This window comes from Apodemus sylvaticus, chromosome 12 (genome assembly GCF_947179515.1).
Source record: "Apodemus sylvaticus chromosome 12, mApoSyl1.1, whole genome shotgun sequence".
NCBI classification, from domain to species: domain Eukaryota; kingdom Metazoa; phylum Chordata; class Mammalia; order Rodentia; family Muridae; genus Apodemus; species Apodemus sylvaticus.
The window spans coordinates 13659017-13671202 of record NC_067483.1 but is presented as its reverse complement, the minus strand read 5'-3'; the positions used below and the strand labels follow the sequence as shown (position 1 = coordinate 13671202).

Genomic DNA, 12186 nt, shown 5'->3' with positions numbered 1-12186 from the left:
CCGAAGTTCTTCAGGTGAGAATTCTTTGTTTAACTCTGTACCCCGTTTTTTAATAGGGTTGTTTGGTTTTCTGGAGTCTAACTTCTTGAGTTCTTTATATATATTGGATATTAGCCCTCTATCTGATGTAGGATTGGTGAAGATCCTTTCCCAATTTGTTTGTTGCCGATTTGTCCTTTTGATGGTGTCCTTTGCCTTACAGAAACTTTGTTGCATAATTTCTAGAAGATGATATATCCACAATATCATCTATCTTACAAATGTTGTGAGATCATTCATTGTCCATGGATGCTTTCTAAAGAACTAAGGAGGCCTAAAGCAACTTCGGAGGAATTAAAACTTCATTAAGACATTGCTTACAATAGTGAAAGTTCAAAATGATTAGTATTTCCAATAACACAGAATTATTTGAATTGTATATGGTAGATTCAAGATACTTATTTTAAAACCAAAACTAAACCTTGTACCAGAGTTTCCAAGATATGTACTGAAATATAAGCTGCAGGATTAGCAGGGAATCTATAGGGATATCACCAGCTGAGATACCCCTATAGTATATTGAGACTGATGTGGATAACTCCTGTAGCCATACAGGACTTTCAGAGGAGATAGGGGAATACCATACCACCCACAAAACCTTCAACCCAAAAATGTGTCTTTTCAACAAGATGTGCAGGGATAGAGATGGTACAGTCTGCGGGAACAGCTAATCAATGAATGTTCCAACTTGTGATCCATCCCATGTGAGATAGCAATACCCTAACATTATTTTTTAAAGTTTCTTTATTTATTTTATAAGTACACTGTAGCTTTTCTTCATGCACACCAGTAGAGGGCATCAGATCCCATTACAGATGGTTGTGAGCCACCATGTGGTTGCTGGAAATTGAACTCAGGATCCCTGATCAGTCAGTGCTCTTGACCACTGAGCCATCTCTCCAGCCCACCCTAACACTACTAAAGATACTCTGCTATGCCTTCAGACAGGAACATAACATAACTTTCTCCTGGGAGCTTTCATCCAGCATCATATGAAGGCAAATGCAGATACCCATAGCTGAATATCTGATAGAACTCAGGGAGTCTTGTTGAAGAGTAGGGGATAGAAGTGAGCAAGCAGGAACGTTCATGAATCTTACAGAAAGACCTACAGAGTCAGATAACCAGGCACCATGGGGGCTCCTAGAAACTGGGCAACAATCCAGGAAGCATTCAGGAGGTGTGCCTGGACTCTCTACACATGCATAGCAAACGTGCAGTTTGGTCTCCTCGTGGTCACATAACAAGTGGAGATAGGGCTATCTAGGTCTCTCTTCCCTGCCATTGGACCCCCTTCATATTACTTGAACTCCCTGTTTGTGCTTCAGTGGTACAGAATATACCTAGTTATGCAGGGACTAGATGTCCCAGGGTGGCGTGGTATCCAATTGGGTCTTGCCATCTCTGAAGAGATGTAGAGAGAACAATAGGGGTGCCATGATTTGAAAGGGTAGGACTGGTATATATGATCTGGATGTAAAGGGAATAAAATAGAAAAAATACATAAGAGCATGCATCTTCAGTCCTGAGAGTGGATAATCCCCATGGAGACTTGCTAATGCTCACAATAGTCATTTGCTGTTCTCTTGTCAGATACACAGACAAAGAAAGAAAGAGGCTCTACCCACTGCACTCTATTTGTCCTTCTTTTCCTTTTTATTTGGGGGGGGGCGGTGATGTCACAGTCATTCTGCCTCAGTCTCCCAAGTGCTAGTGCCCCAATCACAGGCAAATACCACTGTGTCTGACCAGCATTTGTTTTCATTTTGTAACCATTTTATTGAAATATGATTCATACAAGATATATTTCATCTACTTAGAGTTCACAACTCTAAATATACTAGCAGGGTCAGATTTCTGGAATCAATAAAATTTGGTTCTCCCTAGACCCTATAAACTTGCATAGATCTGGGCAAAATTGAGTCCATCAACATTCTATCATAAAGATGGAGGAAATTTGTAGGCATTAACATTGGCAGGAGAGGGGAGGAGACATGTTTTCCATTAGTGTGTTCATTGCTAAGTTGTTTATGCTCCTAAATAACCTCTCTCACATATTTCTGTGTAAGCAATCATCATTAAATTTGTTCTTTCACATAAAAAGGAGAAATGGGAGAAGGACCATTTGGGAAGAATTGAACCATTAAAAGTAGGAGGAACAGAAGAGTACAAGGGTGTAGTCATGATAAAAATACCTACACGGAATTTATGCAAATATTATAATGGAGCATGCTATTACAGACCAATAAACAATGAAAGGATCATAAAAACAAAGAAGCCAAGCAAAGGGTTTCCTCTTAAATATACTGCTCCTCAGCAAATTCTTACAAATATCTGTAACAGCCACTGTCACATCCACTCATTTGGGACATATTTACAGCCGTTGTTATTAACAATTTGTCTGTGTAAGACTTCTTCCCCCAGTGGAATAAAAAGTAATTGGGGATCAGAGTATGTGTCAGGGTTCTATGTCTCCCTTGGCATCCACAGGGCCTTGCCTTGCCTTCTCCAAATGCTCCTTGATTGATGGAATATCCAAGCAGCTGAAAATCCACTGCTAAATGTCAGCAAGACTTTTCACTGCATTGCCCATTAATGACAGGGTGATGGTTTCTTCGTTGTACAAACCTGGCTTATGACTCAAAACCATGGATCTGAAAGTTTTTATGATCACATAAAGCAGTACCATCTGGTGTTGTCATCATTAGTGTTTGACAGAATAACTGAGTTTAAATGTGACAGTGCTGTTTTGATAGTACAGACATGCATGTACAGTTCTAAGTTCTGCATTCTAAAACTATGTTCAAGCCTGAGAACATTTCTTTTCCCCAAGGTGCACTTCATCCCTGATAATTTATACTTTCAAGTAACCATCCTATTCTGACATTTACACTACAGATGTCTAAAGCACTCATGGAACTTTTATATGGCCAATTTTCACCCTAATTTTTTTCTAGTTGGCACATCCTCTTCATTCATTGCTTGACCAAATACTATTCATTCTGCAGAGGAAAAGAAAAGCCTTCCTTCCCTCTCATACTATGTGTCTTTCCTGATACTTAGAATTTGCTAGAGAATATAACTTTCATTCAGCCTCCACCTAGTCACCTATGAACAACAAAGGCTGATAAAGCTTCAGTTAAAAAGATACAAGCCAGGTAATTACTAAAATGGAAACTCAGAAACTGGAAAGTGAGAGCATATGTAGCCATGAGATCATTGTGCTTTAATAATAAGAATAATAATATTCCAACTTTCTCAGATCCATGCTACAGTACACAGGGAGAAAATGAAGAGAAACAAGGAATTCAATTTCATCATTTCCATCTATTAAGCCAGATAAAGCTACATAGAACACTAGGCTGATAAATGTTTCCAACATATGCTTGATGTCTTATATCCTAGGTAGATTTAACTATCAGCTTGACAAAAGTCCAGAGTCATCAGTTGACTCTGATTGCTCAGAGTTGAGGGATTGCTGTGATCTAGTTGGCTTATCTTGGAGGAATATCTTGTTTGTTGACACAGGTAGATCTAGTTTACTGTCAGGGGGTTCCATTCACTGGACTGATGGCTTACCATGATCCTGAAAATGATTCAGTAAGCAGCAGCCTTCCATTCTTTCTCCTTCAACATACTGTATGAATAGCCTGAATTTCCCTCAACGATGGGTTGTAACTTGTCAGATGAAATAAACTACATTCTCTCTGTACATTGCCTTTGGTCAGAGTGCTTTATCATAGTAACAGATTTGAAACTAGATATTATGAAAGTCTAGTAACTGCATTTCTCAACTTCTCATAACCTGGGATGTCTTTACACAGTTCTGTCTATTGAAGCATGAACTCTGTACTCAATCAGACACCTTGGTGAAATAGTCAAAGCACTTGGCTCTGTGTTTATTTGCTCTAACTAATGGGAATTTCTCATCAACATCATTTTGCCTAAAACACTGTGCCATTAATTATAATTTATTTGAAGCTGAGAATAGTGTCTGTAGAGTAATCCCATTTTCATGTTGTGTAGATGGAGGCTAGTTACAGAGGCTTATGCAAAAGGGAAAATATTCGGGAAGTCACTGTTAATGTTAATTGTGAGGCTCTACACTATAACAATCTGAGCACCAGTATTAATCTGTGTAAATACTTCCATCCTTGTACCATATACATCTCCCCACCTGTTAAGTGCAGTGGCTAAGATTAAATTAATACATCCACTGAATACAACTTCAGTTTGACAAATTCTATAGCAAACAATTGCTGTAATACAAGTGATTTTCTTACATCACTACTAGCTCTTTTTCCCTTTTTAAATTCCGATCTGAATATGTCTTTTACAAGGTGACTATACACTAAAATTTTGGGTTGTATGATCTAAAGAGAATATCCATACAAGTAAAGCTAACTGAATATTATCAGAAAAACATTAGTATTTATATACTTGTCTCATAATTCTCTAAAATGGCCAAAAGGTATTGTCTTCTCTGGTAGAAACAAGCATCTCTGTTTCAATAGCATCCTGGCTCAAAACACCTGTTCTCTAGTGTTTTACTATGTCTTCAGTGCAAAGGAGAAAACAGAAAAAAAGTTATTTTGAAGATGGGGGCATCATACTTCGTTTTTTACTACCTTTTCCCACAATATAAGTAAAGCAGCGTGAAGTACCCATGACTTTGAACGGAAGCACAACAGAGCTACTTTTCATTTTCTATTACTTAACATTTTAAATGACCTTCAAAATCTTATTTATAAAACGAAGAGATTTCTTTTATGAGGGGAATGATAAATTCCTGGGAGCTTATAGGCCAGCTAGCCTGCGTGAACAGCAAACATCAAGAAGAATCTGTTTCAAACAAGCCAGGAGCAAGGCTTGAAATTCAACAGTCCCCTGAAACTCCACATATGAACTATCAAACAAACATGCATGCAGTCCTAGACATGAACACAAAAGACCATATCTATGTAATCATATACACAGGGATTAAAATGATAGAATGTGAGGCTAGTTTAGCAATGCATTACTATAACCCCAACATTCAGAGAAATGGGGCAAAAAAATCAGAATTCAAGAATAACTAGACTATATAGTAAGATCCTATATCCTGTCTTGTCTTGAAAAAATCAAAAGAATAAAGACAGAAAGAAAGAATGAAAGAAAGAAGGAAGGAAATAAAGAAAGAGGAGGAAAGAGAAAAGAAATGGGATGGGAGGGCCACACGGAAGAAAAGAGGAGGAAGAGAAGATAGGGGAGAGAAAGCAAGAGTAGAGAAGTAGAGAGTAGTGGAGGGAAGAAGAGAGTGAGAAAAAGCATAGAAAAATAGAAATAAACGGCAATGATGTGTGAGTGTTCCTGGAATCACAAGTGCTGAGATCTCAAGACCACATGGTCCAGTGCCTTCAGAGTGCCTGGCACCTTTGGGACTTTCTAAAAGATGGCAACTGAGGAATACAGTAAATAAGAAGCCCAGTGTCATTTATTCATATGAGATTTGCCTAAATGAACTTTCCAGCTACAGAATGAATTCAGCTAAGCTCACTCTGGACTATGATGCTTTGACTTTGTTTTCTGTACCTATGTTGTATCTAAGTTTCAGAATGCAGCTGAAGGTACAGGGGTCTGTAACAGAAAGGATTGTGAAGTAAGGGGCCAAGTCTCTGGAAGATGGGTTTTTCTCTCTGATATAGATCTCATGTTACCTTAGTCCTTGTCATGGACTATAATCTGACTGCTGAATTATTAGGAATATATATATTCCTAATAACATATACATAATATAATATATATACTATATCAACTATTAAATCTACTAATATATCTGCTATTATATATATATATTATATCAACTATTATATCTACTAATATATCTGCTAATATATATATATATATATATATATATATATATATATGATGCTACTGACATCTTGTGTGAAGTTCACTTAACTCCAGAATGAGTACACTGAAAGAAACATTTGGGAGTGGAAGATACAACTTTAGATCTACTCACAGTATGTTTCTTGTTACCTCAGCAAAGCTGTTCCATAGAGCTTCCATACACCTCGGGATCTTCTTTATATGTGTTATTTAAGGAATTGCCAGTAGAAACAAAGTCAAGACTAAGTGTGTCCTTGTTATTATTGATTTAACTATCCTCTTTTCTCAAGGACAACTGCATGGTATTAATTGTCAACTTGAACGGATCTAAAACCACTTCAGAAGCAGACATCTGGACCCATCTATGAAAGATTTCTTTGTAAGGGTAGCCTCTATATGCTGGTGAGGGGTTACCTCAGTTAGATAGAAAGATCATTACACTGTGGGTGCATCATTCCTCAGCTTAGGTCTTGAACTGTATAAAAGAGAAAGTGAGCTAGCCACAAAATCATCTGTCTTTATCCTAACAATGGAGGTCATGAGGCCATTTTCATGAAGACTCTGATGCCATGAATTTTCTACTATGAGGGGTATACCCTGAAACTGTAAGGCAATGTAAGTGTTTCTCCCTATATTGCTTTCATTGGGGATTTTATTGCACTAACAGGGAAGAATCCTGTGAGACAGAGACAGCATGGTCTGAAATAACTAATGTTTCTTGAAGTACTTTCTATAAGTCCTGGGGAGAGATTAGATCAAAACTCATGTTCAAGAACATTATCCAAACCATTCATACTGAAACCAGAATGGAAGGTCTTAGGGCAAATGCCATTATGGTTCGTTTAGCTCACCATCTAATTCATACATCTGTCTTCTAGATATGTATGTCTTAAGATGATCCTATTATAAAGTTTGATGAAATTTGCTCGTTAAGCATCCTTGTGATAAGGTCTTGCCTAAGCATCAGGGCCTGTGAAGTACTCACTGGATTCAGCCTCAAGACTTTGACAGACAATAGCAGTTGTAAAGAAGATCTTTTATCTTTTTTGATAATCAAATGTGTGTGTCTTTCAAGAAAAGAAACTAAAAAAAAAAAAAAAAAAAAAAAAAAAAGGCAAGCATGATAGTGTTGGCTTTGGTCTTCATCAAATTTAATCATCCAGAATAACAGAATTCAGATTCTTTCTATGGGCTGTACATATTCACTTTGCAAGCCTTTTTCTTTCTTTCAGTACAATAGATCCCAAACGCTTTGGATCTGCATTGTCCTTGTAGGAAATTTTGCATGTAGAAAGAGAGCAGATATGCCTGGGCTGTCATTTGACTAGAATCAACTTCCGTCTCAGACACATGGGAAACCCTGAACTCATCAGAGGTAGTTCTCTAAAATCTGAGAATCTGAGGAATTAATTAACAGGGTCACACTCTGCTTTACAAGACACACCACATTTCAAGGGTAGACTTGCTGGCCCTCAAAGACTTCTGAAGACATAGCTCATTAGAGAAGAGGCCGGAGGAAGCCTGAGGATCTGATATAGAATCTGAAGAACATCAAAAGCCACATGTGGCCACATAGGCTTCTGTAAGCCCCAACTATATGAAAGTTCAAGACAGGAGGATTCTGGGTCTTGGTGATTGTCACCTTATTTCCAGGTTTAATTAGTGATCTTGTGTAAAAGAAACAATGCAAGAATGATAAGGCAGGTGCCGATCACCCCATCTGACCTCCATGCATATGTAACCCTGGAATGCACATATGCCATCCACATGTACACACACACACACACACACACTTGTGAACATACACATATACACACACACCTTAGTGCACACATACACATACACACATACATACACATATACACACACTTGAGTGCACACACATGCACAAACACACACACACACATACATACACACACATACACCTACACATATACACACACACCTGAGTGCACACACATGCACACACACACACACATACACACACACATATACATATACACACACACCTGAGTGCACAGACATGCACAAACACACACACACATACACACACACATGCACCAACACATATATACACACACGCACACACACACACACACACACATGAGTGCACACACACATACACACACAGGCAAATCTCACTGAGAAAATGGCTATTTATTATTTTCCTCCTCTTATAAATCTAGTAAGATCTCAATTATTTTGAAAATAAGTTTGCTTGGAAATTTAGAGAATAATCTATACTGCTTGTTTTGGCTTTTATTTTATCCCTTCTACCATTTCTAGATAGAAAAGTGTGAGCACAAAGATATTTTTACTCCATTTGAAAGATACATTAAGAGATTCACATTTTCTGAAGTATAGAACAAATCATCTTAGGGAATAGCTATAGGCTAGGCTTCTGATACAATCCTTGCCAGTTAGGCTCCTCACTTAACTTACCTCCACTTGGTCCAGTACTTGAGAAACATGTCTAAAATGAACTATTTCTTTTTCTATCTTATATCTGGGTAACCCAGCAGTTCTTACCAGTCTCTCTTAGGGGAAAGTATGTGTTAACAGATTTGCATGTGCTTAAGAAGAGAAGCAGTTCCTGAGTTCTTTAGAGCAGAACACTGCCAGGGCCTGCATCACAGTTAAACTACATTTGTGACCCTAGGACTACAGAAATGTCTGTGCTCAAACAGCTTACCAATTAGTGGGGGACAGCTCAGTTCCAGCTCAAATTTATATTCTCCAAATAAGGAAGACTGTGGTTCTAACTGTGAACATGAAAGACATTATCACACAAAGTAATCACGTCTATTACCAGGAATTTAATAAATAATCAAAAACTCCCCTGACATTACAGATCCATTCCTAATTTTTATAAACATGTGGAATGAGGCAATTTTGGCTAGTGGTCCCGAATCAGGATGGAGGAAATGGGCATATGCTAATCAGCTTCTCAACACTATGCCAAGTGTTTCAGGTGAATTTTTTTGTATTGATGACTATCAAAGTTTTTGAAACAAAGTTTATGGTTGTTCATGTGTTTGGTTGAATGAAAGAAGAGTTCATATGTAAACATATTCTAAGTGATTCAGGGTTTTTTTTCTTATTGATGGCTATCATAGTTTTAGACATAAGTTTTATGATTTTTTTATGTGTGTAGTTGTGTGAAAGAAAAATGTACATGTAAGCATATATGTGCACTTTTTCTTACTGATGGCTACCATAGTTTTAGAAACAAATTTTTTGTTTGTTCCTGTGTGCGGTTGTATGAAAGAAGAATGTATATGTAACCAAACACATAGAATCCAAAGACAACCTTAGGTATTATTCTAAGGAACATAGTCTGCCTCCTCTGAGATAAGTTTTATCATTGGCCTGGAACTTACCAATTAAGCTAGCCAAAGTGGCCAGCAGATCCAAGGATCTGCTTGTTCACAGCCAGCCCCAGCTGAGCTTACAAGTGAGTGCCACCATAACCAATTTTTTATGGTGTCTTGGGATCAAATTGAGGTTCCTGTGTTTCAAATACAAACACTTGTCTGACTGATCACTCTCGGAAGCTTGGAAAATAATATTTTTCTGTACCTTGTGTGTAATAGATTCTCAACTGATCAACAGTGACTTATACTTGTTTATTGAGAGACAATTTCCAAATTAATACAGATAATCATGAGCATGCCTTGTTTCTTCACATCTATTGAACAGACTATGGCAGAAGTAAGAGGCTGTTATGCCCAAGATTAGGTTACAGAAAGATTAAATCTTTTAATTTAGGTGTTGCAACAGTTATTATTTAGTGAAAAATTTGAGAGGATTAAGAATCAACTTGGGCATGTATGTGAAAGAGTTTCCTACAATGGGTTAATGTAGATGGATGACCCTGAGTTTGGGTGGTATCAATCCATTGCCTGGAGTCCTGGACTCAATAAAAAGGAGAAACTGAATTGAACATTTATCTCTGTTTCTGGACTGCGGATGACACATGACTAACCAGTTACTTCAAGCTCATGCCACCAGACCTGTGCCTGCAAGCTGTGAGCTGAAATAAATTCTTTCCTAATGTTTTAGTGAGAGATCCTGTGCCATGAGAATTAACATGGAGATTTATAGAACAGAACATGAAATGTCCTTCAGCTATACTGCCCTAACATATGCACTTGAAGTACTGCTGGGGCCTAACCAGATTGTGAGTATTATATCAAACACTTCAATATTTAACTTAATTTTATCTAGATTATTTGAGTAATGATAATTGTGTACCAATTAGAAAATGTTATCATTTAAACAAAGAATAATGTACTTTAGTTAAATCTATGTGAGATGCACAGCACTGCAGTTGACGATTTGATTTGGATAATTTGCCTTCCGATTTCTCATAGAATTTGTTGACTGATGCATATACCTCACCCCCTGCTTAGAAAGCCAGACCTCATTTAGTACATGCCATCTATGAATCATAGTGCTATTTGATGTAAAGGAGATATTTATAACATAAACAATAAAGCCAATGAAGAAAGAGGGAAAAACTTTTATTCTTCCTTGATTAAGAAATCCAGTTTGGAGACTAAAGAGATGGCATAGTGATCATAAACACTTGCTCTTCTACCAGTAGATCCATGTTCAATTCCTAGCATCTATGTTGTATAGCTCACAACTATCTGAGACTCCTTCTAAAATGTCCTCTTCTGGCTTAAATATACATATATCCATACAAATGTAGAATATACAGCATACCACACAAACACACACACATACACACACACACACACACAGAGAGAGAGAGAGAGAGAGAGAGAGAGAGAGAGAGAGAGAGAGAGAGAGACTGTTTCCCAAAATACAGATAACTTTGGACCATTAAGAAAAATTTCATCTTATCCTGAACCTGTATGTAATAGTATATACTCAGTATCTTTAAACTATATATATGAAATACAACTGTAAAAGCATACTAGTTACTTTAAAATAGTGGTCTATAAAAAAATCTACTGTAGAAATATTACATGGAAGCCAGACACATTCTAAATGAATTCTCAGCTCTGTCATTTTGGAACTTGTGATTCTGGAGACATTTCTGTATCTCTTCTTTTCCTAATATATAAAATTTAGAAAACAGCCTTTCCTTGCAGCAATCATGGTAAAGATGATACCAATATTAGAGGTCTATTTACAGAAGCAAGTAGGTAGATGGTATAGAATGTGCTAAATATCCATTAATGTGAAATCCAACATCCACATTTCTGACAATCCTGTAGTGAAGCAATTGACAGATGTGTTGAAGTACAAATGTGTAAAGCATAATTAGCTGCTATTTGTCTAACAGTTGTATGTAATGGAAGGCAAAGTCCTTCATATTTATAATATATTTTCCACCCCTGGACACCCTTCATCCATGTGTATGATTTGGTATGTTTTTGCAGAAACTTAACCTTGGTTGGCTTAGGTGAAGAAACCATTATAAATATTGGAAGAGAAAAGAGGAGCAGAAGGTGAAGAAGGCAGGGAATGTGAAGGGAGAAGAGGATGTGGAGAAGACAGGCAGACAGGGCAGTATAAATGGGAGAGGAGTGGAGGGTGCAAAGGAAAGGTATGACTACAAATGAAATCAGCAGTCTGTACCTGTGATGACTTCAGCTCCATGTCCTGCCACTGTCTTCATCAGCAACCTTAGAGTCCCACCCTCCAGGATGAGCAGCAGGGTCCCTGAGCCTTCAGATAGCTCTGTGGACAGAAGTAGACCATCCTCATTCCATGTTCGAAACTGGAAACTCACTGACAGACCATCAATTCGGGGAGTGCCGGACAATAACAAATAACTGCTCCTGGAGCTGACAAATGTGATGGGGATAATTTGTAGTTCTGAGCAGGAAAAAGTGATATTGCCCTGAAAAAAAAAAATAGAGAGCAAACAAATAGAAGCTGTTTTTATATGGCAATATGGCAGTCTGAATAAACAACCACCGAGTGATGATGACCTTAATTTCAGAATCATTCCACATGCAGTTTCATAATCTAAAAGGGAAAAATGTGTCAGCATTGCTCATACCACCTCTTTCTGTTCAAGTTTTAAGATCCCAATGCTATCTGTAAAAGTCTGTCTGAGATTCTAGAGAGAGGGGCAAGGAAAAGTCAACCAAAGATATAAAACTAATTATGTTAACTCCCTGAGAAAAGCCATATGGTGAATTAACTCTGTTCCAAAATCTAGAATATTATTGAAAACAATACACATATGTAAATAATGTTACAGTAACAAATGAGCTAAATAAAGATTGATCCTGGCAA

The 12186-nt window shown here is 37.5% G+C and overlaps 1 protein-coding gene across 3 annotated transcripts in view; it reads right to left on the bottom strand.

Annotated features, from left to right (window-relative positions):
- LOC127697246 (contactin-associated protein like 5-3) overlaps nucleotides 1–12186 on the bottom strand; it is an 883854-nt gene that overhangs the window by 443040 nt on the left and 428628 nt on the right. For all 3 annotated transcript variants that reach the window (XM_052200245.1, XM_052200246.1, XM_052200247.1), the window contains exon 8: nucleotides 11521–11785. In XM_052200245.1, coding sequence (XP_052056205.1) covers nucleotides 11521–11785 — 265 coding nt within the window. The remainder of the gene's footprint in view (nucleotides 1–11520; nucleotides 11786–12186) is intronic.